This window comes from Musca vetustissima, unplaced genomic scaffold, assembly GCF_032173495.1.
Source record: "Musca vetustissima isolate MV318-11 ecotype Yass unplaced genomic scaffold, APGP_CSIRO_Mvet_v1 utg6372, whole genome shotgun sequence".
Lineage (NCBI taxonomy): Eukaryota > Metazoa > Arthropoda > Insecta > Diptera > Muscidae > Musca > Musca vetustissima.
The window spans coordinates 161,311-182,958 of record NW_026877537.1 but is presented as its reverse complement, the minus strand read 5'-3'; the positions used below and the strand labels follow the sequence as shown (position 1 = coordinate 182,958).

General features: G+C 34.0%; 1 protein-coding gene across 1 annotated transcript; it reads right to left on the bottom strand.

The window, feature by feature from the left end:
• Window positions 1-822: 822 nt before the first annotated feature.
• Window positions 823-19,962, bottom strand: LOC133322140 (neprilysin-2). The gene is made up of 9 exons (XM_061531189.1): window positions 19,800-19,962; window positions 19,340-19,738; window positions 19,060-19,274; window positions 16,780-16,956; window positions 16,341-16,717; window positions 7,563-7,972; window positions 7,243-7,493; window positions 3,835-4,021; window positions 823-974 (listed from the first exon to the last, which is right to left on the bottom strand). Exons 1-9 carry the CDS (start codon window positions 19,960-19,962, stop codon window positions 823-825), a joined length of 2,331 nt encoding a protein of 776 aa, XP_061387173.1.
• Window positions 19,963-21,648: the final 1,686 nt, after the last annotated feature.

Here is a 21,648-nt window from a genome sequence, read left to right as displayed (position 1 = left end):
AATGTGTATACTTTTTTGAAGCTTAGTTTTTTTTCCAGAACTAGTTTAATTTTTTAAATATAAAAAATTAAACTCCAATATATATTTTTTAATATTATTTTCACATTTATTTCTTATAGATTTTTTTATTATTTGTTTGTTTTTTTCTCTCTTTTGATCAAATTTAAAATTGTTTTTGTTACATTAATTTCGTACTTAATACATACATAAAAAATACGAACGAATTGGTTATAAATAATAAAAAAAATATATATTATATAATTAACATAAAAATTCTAAAAAAAATATAATTGTTTTATTTGTTTTTCTCGAATTGTTCTTGATTTGGCATGATGATTTTCAAAATAAAAGAAACATACATACATATACAATTACTTAACTTGTTTTGTGGTTTAGTAGAAAAAAAAATACATACAAACACTTAAGCGAAATTTTACAAAAAATAAATTTGCAAAAATTCGGCGTCAGTGGAAAATTATATAAAATGGGTAAAAGTTTTCAATGGGTGGTTTTGGAAAAAAAACATCAAAGAAGCAATTATACTAAAACATTGCAAAACTTACAAACTAAAGTCAAAGAAATTCATAGGCAATGTTAGAAAAAATGATGATTGGTGTGGTGTACAGAAATACAGAGGGTGGTTGGGGGGTGGGTGGTTAGGTAAAAAGTAAATACATAATAAAAAAATAAAATCAACATTAGAAAAACCACGTCGTGGGGGTTTTAGAAACTCCCGAAGTTGTTTTTGCCTTTTAGTTTTTCTTTGAGTGTAGAAAAAATATTGACTTTTCCTTCTTTCCGTCTGTGTGTGCGTGTTGTGGTTTACCAAACTTCACATTTATTAACGGGATTCATCGGTGATCCTTCGGGACATTGAAAATCTTTGGAGAAGTCTTTCATGTTACTCATTGAACCCAAGACACGGAATTCATTGGGCGAATGGACACCGGTGGTAATGCGCATTTTGAGAGTTTCTGAAAAAATAAAGAAAAAATATTAAAAAATAATATTTACAGATTTTTTATATATGACATAATCAGGGAGATTTAATAGATAATACAAAGAATATAAAAAGTCTGGTAGGCAAAGATGAGAACCCATAACAAATGGCGCCCAACATATAAAAACATTATTTTCTATGCCATCAAATCCCGTTTTTTTTTTTTACATTGGACCCAATTCGTTTCGGGTTATTTAAAGTGGATTTAGAATTGTCCATCTGACTGATGAGCACGATTAATCGAACCTCCCAAAAACTGCATAATAATTATTTTAATATATTTTCCAATAACAAATGGCGCCCAACATGAACAACATTAAAGTCGTTTTTTAAGTCGATTTACAATCAAATGCTAATGCCAAGAATAAACGCAGTCTAGAGGGCGAACATGAGAACCCATAACATATGGCGCCCAACATGAAAAACATTTCTTTGGACAATCTCGTCGATTCATGATATTTAAAGTCCATTTAGAATCGTACGTCTGGCTAATGAGCATGATTAATCGAACCTCTCAAAAAGGTGGATAATAATTATTTTAATATATTTTTCAGTAACAAATGGCGCCCAACATGAACAATATTAAACTGTATCTCGGCAAATCACGTTCCATATTATTGAGGACCAGATCCATTTCATGTTACGATTGTCTGACTTTTTCGGAAGGAAGGATGTCATCTCTCCCGGAAAGTGTAATATTATTAACACACTCATCGATTGTGTTGCAAACCAATGCCTTGAATGACATTTCTTGTGATAGACAACTTCAGACGTTTAACAAACAAAAACTTCATCGAGTTCTGCCAGACCGAAATTTGTATAACCTCCATAATGAGGTGCTCATTAAAAATACGTACAATAAAAAGGGAATTCTTACATGGCGGTGCTATGTCATGGCCCGGAGAAAGCGAAATACCAAACACAGATTGGAATATTCGGTTAAGATCTGAAATATGCTGAAAATGACGAGCGACCTTTGTATGGACACTATAAAGAAAACATTATTTTAAGTTAATTTAATTGAATTCCGTTGACCAATCCTCGCCAAACTCAAACTGCAGTGGCCGGACATCTACTATATTCCTCTTGCCTTCAGCTTTTGGACCATGCATGTATTCCATGGTATGGCCTACGAGACAGGATATAAGTATTAGCGTGTTTTCCACATTTTCAGTGCTCGAATCTGAAATCATAACTTTGGAGCCTTTCGATCCAACGGTCGTGTGACCCATGAATATCATGCCATTTAAGTATAAACGGCATGACTTCCACTGCAACCCTTTTAAAACACGGTCCATCAGCTGTGCTAGTGATTGAAACTCTAGACATAACTGGCATATCGGAAATCTTTTCAGTATTGACCTCACGTGATAGATACTGAATTCTCATGACAGAAGTGTTTCGATATTATTCGGTTCCATCGGTAAAAAAAACCATTTAGTTTAGTTGATTGATTCAAAAAGAACTAGTTGAACGAGAGCGAAAATGAACTTGTGAAGCAATGGAACTAGGCAAACGAAAGAACCTTACCTAGTACCGATCGTTCCTTTTGCGTAATAGTTCCTTTGAACTGGTTCATTTCTAAACGACCCATATCAAAGAAAAATGATTGCCAGCTAGATGTAAACGGAGAAACGGTTTTATATTGATGCCGTGAGGTAAATTGAACTTTGCTGAGAATTTAAATATATTTGAAGTTCTGTAAACAAATCGAAGCTGCTGAAAAAATTCGAATGTTAGAAGAGAACACTGACTAAGAACAACAAATAAATTTGTTAGCCTTGCTTTATGGTAAATCGTCGCAAAAGTTGGATAGTTCAAAGGAACCGTTCCTCAAATGGAACGATCGATCTTTCCTTCATCTAGTTCCTTTTTCGTTAATCGATTTTTGATTGGCCGACTTAAATATTTGCGAGCGAACCGAAAGAGATCTAGCTAGTCTTGTGTCGTTCGTGAAAGACCAAGTTCAATTGAACGAATCAGTCCACTGAACGAGTTCAATGAACGATTTTGTTTACCAAACGTCGTCGGTCACTGAACGACACAGAATTTTATTCTACACCTTCAGTGTCGTTCAGGGGTGCTCTGGCTTTGACCAACTGAATGGCGTCAAACAATATCAACTTCATGTAAAATCTGATTAATTGAAAAAAGAAACTCGGAAAATTAGTTCATTGTGGTGTTCAAAAAATCAAATGCAAATACTCTAGTAGTGTTTTAAGCATAGCTATGGGGACAGAAAATAATTTGAAGTGACATTTAAAAGGATAGCACTCATTAGATTTACTTGACTCCCAAAAACAGCCGGTAGAAGGGAGCTTGAAACCATGGAAGAAGAGGCACAGGTGTCCGGAGCAACAACTGTAGTGCAAACAAGTGTGCAGCCGAATATAACTGGGTGCAGAAAATATATAGTCAAGTTTTTCGTATGATTGGGAAAAGTTATCATTCTTTGCGATTGATAGAACTGGCAGCATAAATACAATACCAATTGAACGATATAAGGCAAGTGAACGAGATGAACGACCTAGTTCAATTAAAAAAAAAATACCTAGTTTGTTCGTAATTGGCCAAGACTAGATCTAGCCCCTTCAGGAAGTAGATCTAAAATCATCATGATTACAATTTGGAAGGCACCATAACGATGAGAGCTAATAACCAACGATGTTTGCAGACCGTTCCAATATCATTCAGAAGATATGAGTATATATTCATCTTATTCAACGTACTTATCAGTTTCAGATGCAAAAATTCCACTACTCCCGCGAAAATTTCAATACTATTAGTGGTAGCCAATAGAATTAATATTGAAATTTAAAATGTAAAATCCTTACCTTTTCTGTACACGGCACACCATGTTTGAGCTGCTGAAATCCAGAACATTTGTTCCGGTGTATAATTTAAACCGGGCAATTTTGGTTCTTCACCATTCTTTTCCACCCATCTCTTATAGGCAATGTATGATTCTTTGATGCCGCCATTATCGGCAATATTTTCACCCTGAGTATTAATACCATTAAGCTGGAAGGGAAGAAAGATACAAAAATTAATTTAAAAAAAATATTAACAAATTATTTCTAATATCACGTTTACATAGTTGTGATTTATTAAAGTAGTCAAATAAAAGACCTATAATAAGATTACCCAGTATGATCAGCTGTTTGTCAACCTTGCTGTCAAACCGCATTATTGTGAATAGATTCTAATAATTTTATTTGGAAAAGAAGAAGCTAACGAATTGATTGCTGAAAAGCCTATTATTAAGATCAGCAAGAAAGTGAAAATACAATTATTTTCCTCAAGTTTATTATCAACCAGTGAGCGGAGCAGTATAGTCGGACGGGGCCGACCACATGATACCCTACACAACTTTCATGAAAATCTAACTTTCTGTGGTTCTATATTCTGAGATTGGGCAATATTTTGCGATATTTGCACACTTTTGACTGGTTAGAGGTCAGAAAATGTTACTAATAATCAGTACAGCCCCTCTAATTACTTGTCCAGATTCCCTTCACCGTAGGTTGTGTTGTGATGTTCGGCTTCCGGCTCGAAAAGTACAAATAATTAAGTTTTCGGCACACTTCATCCGAAAAATTATTATCTGATCATCACCTAAAATTTTAGGCGTTGTCATTGACCATAACTGGAACCTCATGGAACATTTCAAAGCGAGCAGGCTATATATATCCGCCCTAAAGTGTGGTAATAAGTTACTAAATAATATATGAATACGTAAGCACCTGTAAATATTCAAGTGTAACTCCTGCATCCGAGTACCTACGACAATATGATTGGTAACAATTTAAAGGTCAACCACTCCTCTTGGATATACTATTAACTTCTCGGATCTATGTCCTTCAGGAGTAAATATATACGCCATAGAATACAAATTTTGTAATTTTTCATACAAAAATCAGGGTCCATTTTACCCACTAAATATTGACCGATCTTTATATAAAAACAGGCGTGCTTATTCTTTGGCCCGACCCCCTTCTCCATGTGAAAATTCGCGAAGTTCCGGCCATAATTGCGGCCTCTGGAACGACCAGAAATTTGGACAAAAATAAAGTTTTTGGTAAAGTGCAGTCAATTCACAATAAAGTGCAGTCAATTCACAATAATGAATTTTGAAATCTAGCTTGTGAATCAGCTGATCTCTCTGGATGGCCTTATTTATAGGCCTTGTATTGATGTTAAACTCGTAAGGACATATGCCAACAATTTCTCCTTAGTAAAGGGCTAAGCAGAATGCTCGCGTTGAGCCATCCGTCGCGTTATATGTTATCGAAAATACAACAACCACAAGGAAACGATAACACAAACGCATATCGTTTCCTTGTGGTTGTTGTATTTTTGATAACATATAACGCGACGGATGGCTCAACGCGAGCAATGCCAACCATTTATCCTAAGTAAAACCGGAATACGAATTTTCCACTTCGATCAAATCTGTGACATCGAACAAGATCTATTAGTATGTTCACCCATAATGTTCTTTTACTTTATATAAAGTGAAGTCAATTGACAATAATTAATTTTGACAGCAAACGTAAGAAGCAGCTGTTAAACAGCTGATCTTCCTAAATGACATTATTAATAGCATTTGACATTAAATCAATATGTATTAATAAAGTCAACCGGCAAGAGAATGTCTAATGTCAAAATTTTGGACTTTGTTTACGTTTTCATAATGGAAGTCAATTCACAATAGTGGATTTAGACAGCAAACTGAAGAATTAGCTGATAAACAGATGATCTTTCTGATTGATCTTATAAATTGGCCTTGAAAATAAACATAATGAAAAACCAGTAAGGAAAATAGTAAAGTCGGACGAGGCCGACTATATGATACCCTTCACCAATTCACAAGCATCAATTCAGTACGCTATGTCAAATTTCGTGCACATCGAAAGATATATAGGGACTTTGGTGCACCATTTAAATGAAATCGGACGAAACTATATATGGGAGATATATCTAAATCTTGACCGATTTTCACGAAACTTGGCAGAAATCACTCTAGGCTCAATTTAGTACGTTATGCCAAATTTCATTCAAATCGAAATATATATAGGGACTTTGGTGCACCATTTACATGAAATCGACCGAAACTATATATGGGAGCTATATCTAAATCTGGACCGATTTTCATGAAACTTGGCAGACATCACTCTAGGCTCAATTCAGTACGTTATGACAAATTTCGTGCAAATCGAAAGATATACATGGGGACTTTGGTGCACCATTTACATGAAATCGGTCGAAACTATATATGGGAACTATATCTACATCTGAACCGATTTTCACGAAACTTGGCAGAGATCATTCTACGCTCAATATAGCACGTTATGCCAAATTTCGAGCAAATCGAAAGATATACATGGGGACTTTGGTGCACCATTTACATGAAATCGGTCGAAACTTTATATGGGAGCTATATCTAAATCTGGACCGATTTTCATGAAACTTGGCAGACATCACTCTAGGCTCAATTCAGTACGTTATGCCAAATTTCGTGCAAATCGAAAGATATAAAGGGACTTTGGTGCACCATTTACATGAAATCGGACGAAACTACACATTGGAGCTATATCTAAATCTGGACCGATTTTCACGAAACTTGGCAAACATCATTCTATGCTCAATTTTGTACGTTATGCCAGTTTTCGTGCAAATCAAAAGATATAAAGGGACTTTGGTGCACCATTTACATGAAATCGGACGAAACTTTACATGGGATCTATATCTACATCTGAACCGATTTTCACGAAACTTGGCAGACATCATTCTAGTCTAAATTCAGTACGTTATACCAAATTTCGTGCAAATCGAAATATATATAGGGACTTTAGTGCACCATTTACCTTAAATCGGACGAAAATATATATGGGAGCTATATCTAAATCTGAACCGATTTTTCCCAATTTCAATAGGGTTCGTCCTTGGGCCAAACAAATGAGCTGTGCCAAATTTCATCCCATTCGGATTATAAATGCGACTTGTACTTTGTTTACAATTTAACATCAACAGACGGACGGACGGACATGCATAAATCGAGTCAGAAAGTGATTCTATGCATATTCTCAAAATGAACTATGGGTCTATTTCGTTTCCTTTTGCCTGTTACAAACATATGCACAAAGACATAATACCCTGTACCACAGTGTGGTGAAGAGTATAAACAGCTGTCTTGGTGGCCTTCCAGATAACCCCAAAATCATCCACAATCAACAACTTACATTCAAACCAGTTTGTCTATCGGTAAAGTTGCCATATTGTTCAATAATACACTTGGCCTTTTCCAAATAGGCTTTTTGGGTATCGGGTTCCCACCAATCGACCAAATTGCCCTCCAAATCAAAGGTACGACCTTGATCATCGAAGCCATGGGTAATTTCGTGACCAATAACGTAACCAATGGCACCATAATTCATGTACTTGGGACGATGGGCATTGAAGAAGTGACCCTGCAAGATGCCAGCGGGGAATTCTGTAAAACGAGAGAGATATTAATAATTTGTTTAAAATCAAAGAGAAAGAGCTTAAAAATTATACTTACGTATACTATTCTCAATCGACGAATAGAAAGCATTCACCACAGCCGGACGGGCATGACGAATCCAATCGGTCTTGTTCACCGGCAATCTCAATTTATTGAACGAATAATCGGTACCGAAAACATTCATTTTCAAGAACGATTCAAAATATTTATCCGCATCGATATCCAGTTTATCATAGTATTCAGCCAACTTGTTGTCGTCCAACATTTCATCGGGATAACCAATATGGGTGGTCATATGTTTCAATTTCCTCTTGGCCTCAGCTTTGGTCTTATCGTCCATCCAGGAAACTTCATCCAAAATATTATCGAATACATCGCGTATGTTGTTAACCATTTCCAGAGCATTCGATTTGGAGTCTTCCTTGAAGTATTTGCGTACGTACAACGAACCCACCGAGATGGCTAAGCTGTTTGGTTTCCAATTCAATTTTTGGGGGTTTTTGCGAATTTGAAATGTGGCAAATATTGGCATGTAGGTATGTATGTGTAGTGGGTGGAAAAGCGCGGCGAAAAAATATTTTGTTGCATGATTTCGATTTTTTGTTGTTGTGGTTAAAATGTTGTCATGAAATAAAAATGTTGTCGATTTTTTTTGTTTTTAGCGACAAAATTATGTCGATTATGGTTTTTGAGTTGGTTTTCGTGTGTGTATTTGTTTGGTAAGTAATTTTGAAAATAAAAAATGAAACGAAAAATAAAAATTATTTTGTTTGTATTATTATATATATTAGGAAATGATTTAATAAAAAATAACAAATTATTAATTTAAAGCTTTTTGGGTTAAAATAAAGCTAAAAAACTCGTGAGGATTAATATATGTGTGGTGGCCGAAACCTTAAATATTGAATTGTGTGTAGAACAAAAATCAACGAACATAAATTATGGTGATTCGGAAAACTATAAAATTTGCATATGTGTGTGTGTGATAATGTTATAACGTAATGTTCCAGGACCTCTGGATTTGATATGCGCTATTCCACTAGTTTGTAACAATAACTAAGCTCGGATGAGTTGAGTTGATCGCAAATGAATGCAGTAGGATAGATATATTTCAGAAAATCTAAGATTGCGGTATTATATGTATGACAGATATTTTAGGTAAACTATATTTTTTTCCAGAAAACAAGAAGAACTGGAATGGAATTAGAGACTCTGAATGATTTCTAATTGACTGATCGCTCGTTTATTGTACCTGTGCAATCCTGTTTTGAATGGGGATAATTAAATTGGCTCTCGACTAATCGATTAATCGACTTTTTGTATTGAAAAATCTAAAATCGAAGTATTAAGCAAATCGATACGTCGACTTTGCTTTATTATTACAAAGCCCAAATTGCTCAAAAATTACAAATTCCAGAACTTTATTTTATCTGTTGAAAACAATTCATATAAAAAAATCAAATTTTTAGTCGATAAAAGTTGAAAATCGATTTTGACAAAATCGAAAGTCGATTTTTTTTTTGTCAAAGGCAAAAATCGAAAACTTAAAAAGTCGACTTTTTGGTCGGAGGCAAAAATAGAAAATTTTTTGCACTCGACCACGTTCCGAAGCTGCAATAAAGTGAGGGAATTTCAAAAAACAGGGAATTTCGAGATTAATCCCACAAGTCTGATCTGAGTAGTCTGATCTTTTGTTTGAATATTCGTGCAGTAATTCCATGCCGATCACAGGGAGTGGGCCTGTCTACAAAAGTTTTGAAATTTCAGTCCATTTCAGATTGCAAGTGAATGTGATAAATAAATCCGGGCGCCCGTAATTCCGTACGTTAGTAATCGCGTCTTGAGCATAGTCATGTATTTGACGTGGGTTTCCAATATAAGTAGTTGGAAGTATGCTTAAACAACCGATGTTGGATGCATTTCCTTCTGTAGTGATAGTGGGAGCATTATGCTGTCTTGCATGGCCCCAAGCGGGTCTGTTTTTGCTGCAATAATGATTTTGTGGTCGCTCATGCAGACATTTTTGCAATTGTTAGATTATTTCACGTTTAGTAGCAGTAAAAATTTCACAACGTTGATCCAATATATTTGAGAAAAGTTATCTTGGTTTGGTGGGGGTAACATAGAGCGGGTGCTATGGTGAATTTGCCCTTGAATTAAATTGTTTTGAAGATTGAAGTAATTTTGAAAATAAAGAAGCGCCATTACCTAATAACTTGGATTGTAGCCGGCAACTTCGGCTCCAAATGACGTCATTTAAAAACATCCATTATATTTTTGTATATTAGACAGAAAGTGTTTTGCCTGCATTGTATTACCATAGAGCAAGGAATACAATGGCTCAGGAGGATGAACCAATGGAGGGAATTTTACCTTGCCACCAGCGCAGCATAAGACGGGGGTTTCACATTGGATTTTCAATGCATTACAATGCTGACGTATGACATATAATGAATCGATATCAACGTACCGAAAGTCTTTGTAGATCATTGTTGAATCGTATTCAAATGCTGCGCGACTCAAGTCCGTATTTACTACTGGTCTTCTTTTATAAATATTCGATTGGACACGTCTCCAATGAGTTATTTTTGCACGTTCCTCTTACGATTGAGAGTTACGGATATTTTGACTGACTATTGCACGGCGTGTACGTCGTCGAAGATTTAACCGTCTAATAGAAGGTATTATCCCAACAAATAACTCTCATAGAACCAACAAATACAGCATAATTTATGATATTCAAAAGAATAATCTATTCAAAAAAGACAACTTACGGAATTAATGATCGGAACCGAAGTGAATAATTTGAATTTGTAATTGTTTTAATTTTTTACTCAATATAAAATGACAATAAAGAAGGAACATGACAAATTTATCAAAGACAACGTACAGCTTAAAGCAATATATTAAGTTGTGCCATCCATTCAGCATAGAACCATCAGCTAACATCCATTATCATGGTTTTCATAATTATGCGAAATTTTCAAGAACCGCAAAAATTTCCCATAAACCAAAATCAAATCATGCGTAAAATTAATTCAGTTAGAATTTAAATTTTTCCATTCGAAAAGCCATTATACAGTGAGCAGCAAAAGTCATGGTACCCCATACAAATAATCAAATATTCAGTAATTACTCAAAAAATAATTTACAAAATTTAAAACAATTTTTTTATTTTATGTATTCACTCCTATACTACAACAATGGAAAGTAATATTTCATTTATTTGTTCCAACAAACCATAAAAAGAATCGAAATCGTGTCAACTCCAAATTTTTGCACAGCATAAGTCATGGCACCCCTGGTCAGAGCTGATATTACACATCATTTATGGGATAAAATCGTTTAGTAAAATAGGTGGCAACTATTTAGAGTTTTGTCAAATTCTCTTTTAAAACAATAACGGTACTTTCCACATTCCCAAAAAGCATTTGCTTAGTGCAACAAGTGAAAGCAAGTATTTTTTAAAATGCCTGGAAAAAACTAACTATTGAAGAGCGAAAAATAATAATTGATAACCATAAAATGGGAAAATCCTATTCCGAAACAGGTAAAATGATAAACAGGACCAAATCAGCAGTCCAAAAAGTAGTTAATCGATACAAAAAAGAAAATACAATTGAAAATAAACCGCGATCAGGCCGTCCCAGGAGGCTCAACATCAGAGAAGAACGAAAAATTGAAAGTATTTTTAAAAAAAGGATCCATTCACCAGCTCTCTAAAATCGCTACAGCCTTAAAAGAATCATTTTGGGAAAGCCGCATCAAAAAGTGTGGATTCGATGCTCGCACTGCCCGCAAAAAAAAAAAAAAAAAAAAACACTTGTTAATAAAACAAACAGAAAGAAGCGTGTCGATTTTGCAAATGATTTTAAAAACAAGACAAATGAGTTCTGGGAAAAAGTTATTTTCTCGGACGAATCGATATTTAACATATTTGGGTCGGATGGACGCTCTTTGGTGTGGCGGAAAAAAGGCGAAGAGCTCAATCCAAAGAATACTCGGAAAGCAGTAAAGCTCGGAGGGGTTGGAGTAATGGTATGGGGATGCATGTCAGCAACTGGTGTTGGCAATTTGGTATTCATTGAGGAAATAATGAATAAAACAGTTTTCATGAATATTTTGGAACAAAATTGGAATCAAAGTGGTGAAAAACTCAACATTCGTGATAATCATCTAGATAAACGATTCCGAAATCATTCAATTTCCAGAAAGGCCCAACTCAAAGAAATACTTCCGACAGAATGGGGTAAAATATCGTCCGACTACACTAAAAAACTTGTATACTCAATGCCCGAACGATTGAATGAAGTTTTAAAACACAAGGGATATCCTAACAAATATTAGTTAAGTCAATTTAATTGTAAACATTAAGTAATATTAAATAATTCATTATTTTTCTCCAGGAGTACCAAGACTTATGCTGTGCAAAAATATGGACTTTTCAATATGTCTATTTTGTTTTATATTTTGTTTTAATAAAAAAAAATGAAATATTACTTTAATTTGTTGTAGTATAGGATTGAATACATGAAATAAAAATATATATTTGAAATTTTGTGAATTACTTTTTGATGAATTACTGAATATTTTTTGATTTGTATGGGGTACCATGACTTTTGCTGCTCACTGTACATGGATAGAGCAAAATCATGTTTTCTTTTAAATATTCCGCGATTATCAGTTAGAAGTTTCAATTTTTCCATTTTTGGTTTCTTATTATTAAATTTAACTCTAATGAATATATAAATTTATTTTTATATACAAACATTTTTCAAGGTAATGGCAATCCAATTGATTGTAGAAAATTAACATATTTTGAAAATTTTCCATAATTGACAATTACTTAAATGTATTATTCGCTGGCAATTTTCGCCAAAAATATGTCCAAAAAGATCTACGTAGAGATGAAATTATAAAGGTTCGATATAAAACGTGTGGAAATGCTAATATCTTTCAATATATATTTTGCAACATTTTTCGCGGATTTTTCTCAAAATTTTCTTGCATTAAAAGATTTCCACTTCAATTAAAGACTACTAACAGAAAATTTAAGTCGAATCGGTCCAGCCGTTTTTTTTTTAATAATTTTTGCAAGATTTTCGCGGGGTTTTCTCAAAATTTTCCTTCATAAAAACCTTCCCACAGTAATTACCGACAACTGAAAGAAATTTTGAGTCAAATCGGTCCAGCCGTTCTCAATTGATGAGTTAGTATACATTTTTGGCACAATTTTTATATATATAGAAGATATCTAGTATCAAGTTTGTTATATATTAAGCTCCAAAAAAAATATTTTTTTAAAAATGCTGAGCCCTGAAAAATATTTTTGAAAAAATCCACGCCTATGACAGGTTGCCTAGCAGAAAAACAGAAACTACCCTGAAGATGTATATGAATATGTAATCTATTCCATTATATATGTTTTGAATACTATTATTATTATACACCCTTGCCCAAAAGCAGTTGAAGCATTTTATAATATTTTGACACTCAACGATGACAGTTCTACTTAATTTATATAATGATATCCAAAAATTCATTTTAAAAAATATTTTAAAGCAATTTCTTATTTAAAGTTTACCTTGTTTTTCTACATTACAAAAAAGAAAATGAAAACAGAAAATAATTAAAAATTTTAGATGATATTTCAGTAACTATATGACATAGGAATGTATGGGATATGTATGTAGGTTGTAGTTCATATCCTAACTATTTGAAAATGTTCTATAAAACTATTTTGTTACAATAGAACCTTACTAAGAAAATTCGATATGATATCTGTTTGTCTACATAGAAAAAAAGAACATTTCAAATACCCTTCTTCATTATCATCCACTTCAATACTGTCGGAAACGTAAAAAAAGAAACATTAAAATAGAAAATTTTCTTTTGTAAAAATATGAATTCGCTTGAAAAAAAATAATGATATGAAATAATGATATGATTAACAAACAATGACTATAAAGCTGTAAATTCAAATAAAAATTGCGGTACAGGCAAAAATAATCGAGATAGACCTATGGTTCCTTTTGACAATATGCATAGAATACCTTTCTGAATCGATTTATGCATGTCCGTCCGTCTGTACATGTTAAAAAGTAAATACAGTGCAGGTCACATATATGATCCGAATCGGATGAAATTTGGCACAGCTCATTTGTTTGGCCCAAGGACGAACCATATTGAAATTGGGAAAAATCGGTTCAGATTTACATATAGCTCCCATATATATTTTCGTCCGATTTCAGGTAAATGGTGTAACAAAGTCCTTATATATCTTTCGATTTGCACGAAATTTGGCACAGCGTAATGAATAAAGTCTAGAGTGATGTGTGCAAAGTTTCGTGAACATCGGTTCAGATTTAGTTATAGGTCCCATCTATAGCTTCGTCCGATTTAAGGTAAATGGTGTACCAATGTTCCTATATATCATTCGACTTGCACGAAATTTGGCACAGCGTAATGAATTAGGTCTAGAATGATGTGTGTTAAGTTTCCTGAAAATCCGTTCAGATTTAGATATAGCTCCCATATATATTTTCAACCGATTTAAGGTAAATGGTGCACCATAGTCCCTATATATCTCTCGATTTGCACGAAAGTTGGCACATCGTAATGAATTAGGTATAGAATGATGTGTGCTAAGTTTCGTGGAAAAAGTTTCAGATTTACATATAGCTCTCATATATATATTTAAGGTAAATGGGGCACCAAAGACCCTCTATATCTTTCGATTTGCACGAAATTTGGCACAGAGTACTGAGTTAGGTTCAGAATGATGTTTGCCAAGTTTCGAGAAAATCGGTTCAGATTTAGATATAGCTCTCATATATATTTTCGTCCGATTTAATGTAAATGGTGCACCAAAGTCGCTATATATCTCTCGATTTGCACGAAATTTGGCACAGCGTAATGAATTAGGTCTAGAATGAAGTGTGTTAAGTTTCCTGAAAATCGGTTCAGATTTAGATATAGCTTCCATATATATTTTCGTCCGATTTAATGTAAATGGTCCACCAAAGTCCCTTTATATCTTTCGATTTGCACGAAATTTGGCACAGCGTAATGAATTAGGTCTAGAATGAAGTGTGTTAAGTTTCCTGAAATTCGGTTCAGATTTACATATAGCTCTCATATATATTTTCGTCCGATTTAATGAAAATGGTGTACCAAAGTTCCTATATATCATTCGATTTGCACGAAATTTTGCACATCGTAATGAATTAGGTATAGAATGATGTGTGTTAAGTTTCCTGAAAATCGGTTCAGATTTAGATATAGCTTCCATATATATTTTCGTCCGATTTAAGGTAAATGGTGCGCCAAAGTCCCTACATATCTCTCGATTTGCACGAAAGTTGGCACAGCGTAATGAATTAGGTCTAGTATGATGTGTGCTACGTTTCTTGAAATCGGCTCAGATTTAGATATAGCTTCTATATCTGGCCAAATGAAAAATTTAGTATCGGTTGCAGAATGACATGTTTATGGATCCAACTTCATTTTACTGGTCCTTTAAAAATGCGACGTCTGTTAGAATTCATCTGTTGGATATACCGAAAGTGGTGAAGGGAATCATATAGCCGGCCCCGTCCGACGTTACTACTTTCCTTACTGGTTTAGTTTTTAACGCTGAGTCCTCTTCATTTTGATTCCCGTCAAATTAATTTTTAATATGATCTATCAATTAATTTTTAATATGGAGACGTTGGAAGATGTGATCTGAAAGGCCTTCTTAAAGAAAAGCTGTATTAAGAATATTATGCTAGGGCTTTACAAGATGAGCCCAAACTTGAGATTGTACTCAATATCTGTCACGAGTTTATTTAGCCTATGAAAACCGAAAATAATCAGAGGACGGAACAAGGTTTGGGAGGTATCCTTTTGCATATTTCAAATTCTAACACCATTAGATCCCGAAATTTAAAATTATAATCTCTCCAGATGGTACCGTATAGAATTTATTCCAAAATGTGGACCGAAATTTTAATGGTCTATGGTAAATAGTTGTGTCTCTACCCTGATTTCAATGGACAGAAGGATTTTCTAAACGTTGGTAAAATTTCTGTATGAAAAAACCAAGTCCATTTGAAAATTATTTTAAAAAAATCAACGCTTATCGGGGACCCTTAAAAATATTAAAAAAAAATCACGATTATCGAAGAATTTTTAAAAAAAATTTAAAAAATTCTCGACAATCGAAAACAGATTAAAAATTGTTTTTTTTTATCAAAATATTATCGTTACAAAAATTTTTTGAAAATAATTTTTAAACAAAAAAAAATGGTGCTTAACAAAATTTATCGTGAAACAAAACAAAAAATGCTTAACAAATGACATGGTTAATAAACTTGTGATGACATAAAAACAAACAAAATTTCAAACTAGTGTATGAATGTATGTGGACATATAAGGGATTGATTTATGTGATCTTACGTATCATCATCGTCACCGCTAGAATGTTTGTTCCATAAAAAAAAATAAAAAAAGAGAGACACAAAGAAAAAAGAAGAGAAAATAGAAATAATAACATATACACATGTCCTTCAGAAGAGAATGTGAAAATTTTGGAAAAACAAAAATGAAAGACTCGAACACACAAACACGAACGATACCGAACATTTACAAACAGGAAACGGAAATACAAAGACATGCTAAATAATAACAAGAACGGATAATTACAACTACAAAAAAAGAGAGAGAGAAAGTAAACACAAAATTTTCCATAAACATGCAAAATTTTGTAAACGCATGCTCTCCGAACAACAACAACAAAACATTACACCAAAAACACTAGGGAGAAAATAAAACCAAACCCCTTCAACTGCTTACCTTCCTGATGAAATATCAACACATTCCTTCCAACGGGCCTCCTGTTCCTGGCGACCCGTCAATGCGGTGGCATATTGCAATTGACGTTTACGGAATTCCTCCGATAGGAAAGCCACCGAAAAGGCATGAATACGCCACATCATATAATTGGCAATGGTACGTTTGGGGGTACGTTTCAACAGTTTACCCAATTCCTCCATAAAACTGGGAACCGATAGATTGATAACTTCATTTTCATCGACCTTCAAACCTTCCGGCAGCAAGGCATTAATGTAATCCAACCATTGTACATAGGGATAGGCCTCTTGGATTTCTTTGATTGTTCTCAAGTTATACAAATCATTGGAGTTACGTCTCTTCTCATTGGACCAGGAGATCTGCATGAAAGGAATATGTAAATATTATTCACAGATATTGATCTTGATTCCATGCTACTTACATTGGCCAAATCCATTTCGAATTGTAAAGATTCGGATAATTCCTTGGTGGCTCTATCTTTGTCGGCACCGAAAAGTACTGCCATATCAACCATATATTCATAGTAGGCCTTGACCAGGGTCTCATTGAAGCCCTTAATTAGATATTCACGACTTAAGCCGATGGACGATTGATCCAACTGGAAATAATAGAGAATTAAATTAATTAATGAAAATGAAATATCAAGAAAAATAGTTAAGCGCCTAAAAGTATGCTACACATGAGAAACACATTAAACAGGGATGGGGCTTTTGAACACACGTTTGTTAGCAGATACTTTTAATGAACGTGATTTTTATACCCTTCACCACACTGTGGTGATCCGATTTGTATGAAATTTGGCACAAGTCACTTATTTGGCCCAAGGGCAAACCCTATTGAAATTGGGAAAAATCGGTTCAGATTTAAATATAGCTCCCATATATATTTTCGTCCGATTTAATAGAGATGGTGCACCAAAGTCCCTATATATATTTCGATTTGCACGAAATTTGCCACAGTGTAATTAATTAGGTCTAGAATGATGTGCGCTAAGTTTCCTGAAAATCGGTTCAGATTTAGATATAGCTCCCATATATAGTTTCGTCCGATTTAAGAGAAATGGTGCACCAAAGTCCCTATATATCTTTCGATTTGCACGAAATTTTGCACAGTGTAATTAATTAGGTCTAGAATGATGTGCGCTAAGTTTCCTGAAAATCGGTTCAGATTTGAATATAGCTCTCATATATATTTTCGTCCAATTTTATGTAAATGTTGTACCAAAGTCCCTATATATCATTCGATTTGCACGAAACTTGGCATATCGAACTGAATTAAGTCTAGAATGATGTGTGTAAATTTTCCTGAAAATCGGTTCAGCTTTTAGATATAGCTCCCATATATATTTTCGTCCGATTTAATAGAAATGGTGTACCAAAGTCCCTATATATCTTTCGATTGGCACGAAAGTCCCTACATATATTTCGATTTGCACGAAATTTGGCACAGCGTAATGAATTAGGTATAGAATGAAGTGGGTTAAGTTTCCTGTATATCGGTTCAGATTTAGATATAGCTCCCATATATATTTTCGTCCGATTTAATAGAAATGGTGTACCAAAGCTCCTATATATCATTCGATTTTCACGGAATTTGGCACAGCGTAATGAACTAGGTATAGAATGATGTGTGTTAAGTTTCCTGAAAATCGGTTCAGATTTAGATTAGCTCCCATATATATTTTCGTCCGACTTAAGGTAAATGGTGTACAAAAGTCCCTATATATCTTTCGATTTGCACGAAATTTGGCACAGAGTAATGAATTAGGTCTAGAATGATGTGTGTTATGTTCCCTGAAAATCGGTTCAGATTTAGATATAGCTCCCATATATATTTTCGTCCGATTTAATGTAAATGGTGCACCAAAGTCCCTATATATATTTCGATGTGCACGAAATTTGGCACAGCGTAATGAATTAGGTATATAATGATGTGTGTACATTTTCCTGCCAATCGGTTCAAATTTAGATATACCTCCCATATATATTTTCGTCCGATTTAAGGTAAATGGTGTACAAAAGTCCCTATACATCTTTCGATTTGCACGAAATTTGGCACAGCGTAATGAATTAGGTATAGAATTATGTGTGTTAAGTTTCCTGAAAATCGGTTCAGATTTAGATATAGCTCCCATATATATTTTCGTCTGATTTAAGGTAAATGGTGTACAAAAGTCCCTATATAGCTTTCGATTTACACGAAATTTGATATATTGCACTGAATTAGGTCTAGAATGATGTGCGTTAAGTTTCCTGAAAATCGGTCCAGATTTAGATATAGCTTCTATATCTGACCAAATGAAAAATTTAGATAGATTGCAGAATGCCATGTTTATGGATCCAATTTCATTTTACTGGTCCTTTAAAAATGCGACGTCTGTTAGGATCCATCTGTTGAATATACCCAAAGTGGTGAAGGGGATCATATAGTCGGCCCCGTCCGATTTTACTACTTTCCTTACTGGTTTAATATACTTTAGGTGTTTATTTTTTTAAATATGTTTTAAAAGCCTTAGAATAGGCGTGGATTTTTTTAAATATTTTTAAAGGCCTTAGAATAGGCGTGGCTTTTTAAATATTTTTTAAAAGCCTTAGAATAGGCGAGCATTTTTAAATATTTTTTAACTTTTCAATAAATATTTTGATTGAATTATTTCCTATCTTGTATCTGTGTATGTATTTGTGCTGTCGTTCCTACTTACATCAATAATACGCTTGGTACTGTTCTTCAAATCGACACCGATGGAGAAATCCACAATATAATCCATGCTGAATCCAAGACGACGGAATTTCTTGACAGTTTCTTGCCAAGTCCAGGTATCGTCTTGATCCCAGGCATCACCAACAATAACAGGCCAACCACCCAATCGGGAGGCGATTTCTTTAATTGGCGTAGCACCCATCGATTCAATTAGAGCTACAAAGCGGAAATATTTTCCAAAATTAAAAATAAATTCCAAAAATGTCCACCAAATAACCTACTTTTATTCATACAGGCCCTGTATAAGGCATTGGGTAAACGGAAATGTTTTGGATCAGTTTCGGGACGTTCTTCGGCAACGATATCTTTAAGTTGTTCCTGTAATTTATCCGAAATAATGGAGAATGTGTTAACGGCCACTTTGTCATCGGGGATGTTAGTCTCCTCGATGTAGGTGCCGCAGGAGAAACGATAGAAATCGTCACATGGTTCGATTTCGGTTTTCATTTTACTCAACACAGCCGATGCTGTGTGTATGCATTCGGATGTCAGACAGACATCGGTATCTCTTTTACTATGGCCACCATCAGACTTGTTCGGTGTCATGGGGACTTGATTTTGTGTGGGCTTTGAGGTTGCGCCATGTAATGCCAGATTCATGGGATCTTCGGGTTTGAGTTCTGCAAAACAATTTTTAAATTAAAATAATTTTGTATTGTCTCCATATATCGATCTCCTTACCTTCAGCCATGTGATTTGTGAGCAAAACAAAACACAAGCCAGCTATGAGACCAACAACGGCAAGGCAGGCGAATATTGAAATCAAGGTTAGACATCTTTCCAGTGTGGTACGTCTACGCCACCAGTTGGGATTTCTGGAAAACAAAGAAAAAAAGCGAATCATAAGTTAAACGTTGATAAACGCTGGCAAAATGTTAATAACCCTTAGATGCAATTTGATGATGATCCTCTTCCCCTCCCCTACCCTCCCTCTCATGACTCTTCCCATTCACCACAAAATCCAATACAATTTCCTCTCAATGGAAAAAAAATCCAAACCTATCCAGTTTAGCCATTATCTTTTCGAATCGCAGAGACAATTCGAAGCAACAACTTATTATGCCAATAATGAAGAAAAAAGAAAGACCAACAACAACAATAGCAAAAAACCAAAGTAAATGTTTATTGTAATACTCGATCCCGTCATTGTGGCCGCTGCTGCTGCTGTCGTCGGTCGTCATTATAGGCCTAGCCGTCAACAAATATTGTCAACCTCCAGATTTACAAAAGTCTCATAAATATTAATGCGGTCTAAAGTCTGAAGGCTTCCCTCCATCCATCTCAAGTGTTGGTGGTTTAGAGGTTTCCATTGCAAATCAAAAAAACCATCAGCCATGCCATTAGAGGTGGAAGTTTGTTGCATGGTGAACTCAATGTATCTACTGGTAAAGGACAGTGGGACCAATCCAATTTTTTTTTATTTTAAAATGTTTTTAAAAAATCCACGCCTTTTGTAAGACCCTAGAAAAATATTTTTTAAAAAAATCCACGTCTTTTGCAAGACCTTAGAAAAATATTTTTTAAAAAATCCACGCCTTTTGTAAGACCCTAGAAAAATATTTTTTTAAAAAAATCCACGTCTTTTGCAAGACCTTAGAAAAATATTTTTTAAAAAATCCACGCCTTTTGTAAGACCCTAGAAAAATATTTTTAAAAAATCCACGCCTTTTGTAAGACCCTAGAAAAATATTTTTAAAAAATCCACGCCTTTTGCAAGACCCTAGAAAAATATTTTTAAAAAATCCACGCCTTTTGTAAGACCATAGAAAAATATTTTTAAAAAATCCACGCCTTTTGTAAGACCCTAGAAAAATATTTTTAAAAAATCCACGCCTTTTGTAGGACCCTAGAAAAATATTTTTTAAAAAATACACGCCTTTTGTAAGACCCTAGAGAAATATTTTTAAAAAATCCACGCCCTTTGTAAGACCCTAGAAAAATATTTTTAAAAAACCTTAGAAAAATAGTTTTAAAAAACCTTAGAAAAATATTTTTTAAAAAATCTACGCCTTTTTCAAGACCCTAGAAAAATATTTTTAAAAAATCCACGCCTTTTGTAAGACCCTAGAAAAATATTTTTAAAAAACCTTAGAAAAATATTTTTAAAAAACCTTAGAAAAATATTTTTTAAAAAATCTACGCCTTTTTCAATACCCTAGAAAAATATTTTTAAAAAATCCACGCCTTTTTCAAGACCATAGAAAAATATTTTTAAAAAAATCCACGCCTTTTTCACGACCTTAGAAAAATATTTTAAAAAAATCCACGCCTTTTGTAAGACCCTAGAAAAATATTTTTAAAAAATCCACGCCTTTTGTAAGACCCTAGAAAAATATTTTTAAAAAAATCCACGCCTTTTGTAAGACCCTAGAAAAATATTTTTAAAAAATCCACGCCTTTTGTAAGACCCTAGAAAAATATTTTTAAAAAATCCACGCCTTTTGTAAGTCCTAGACCTAGAAAAATATTTTTAAAAAATCCACGCCTTTTTCAAGACCATAGAAAAATATTTTTAAAAAAATCCACGCCT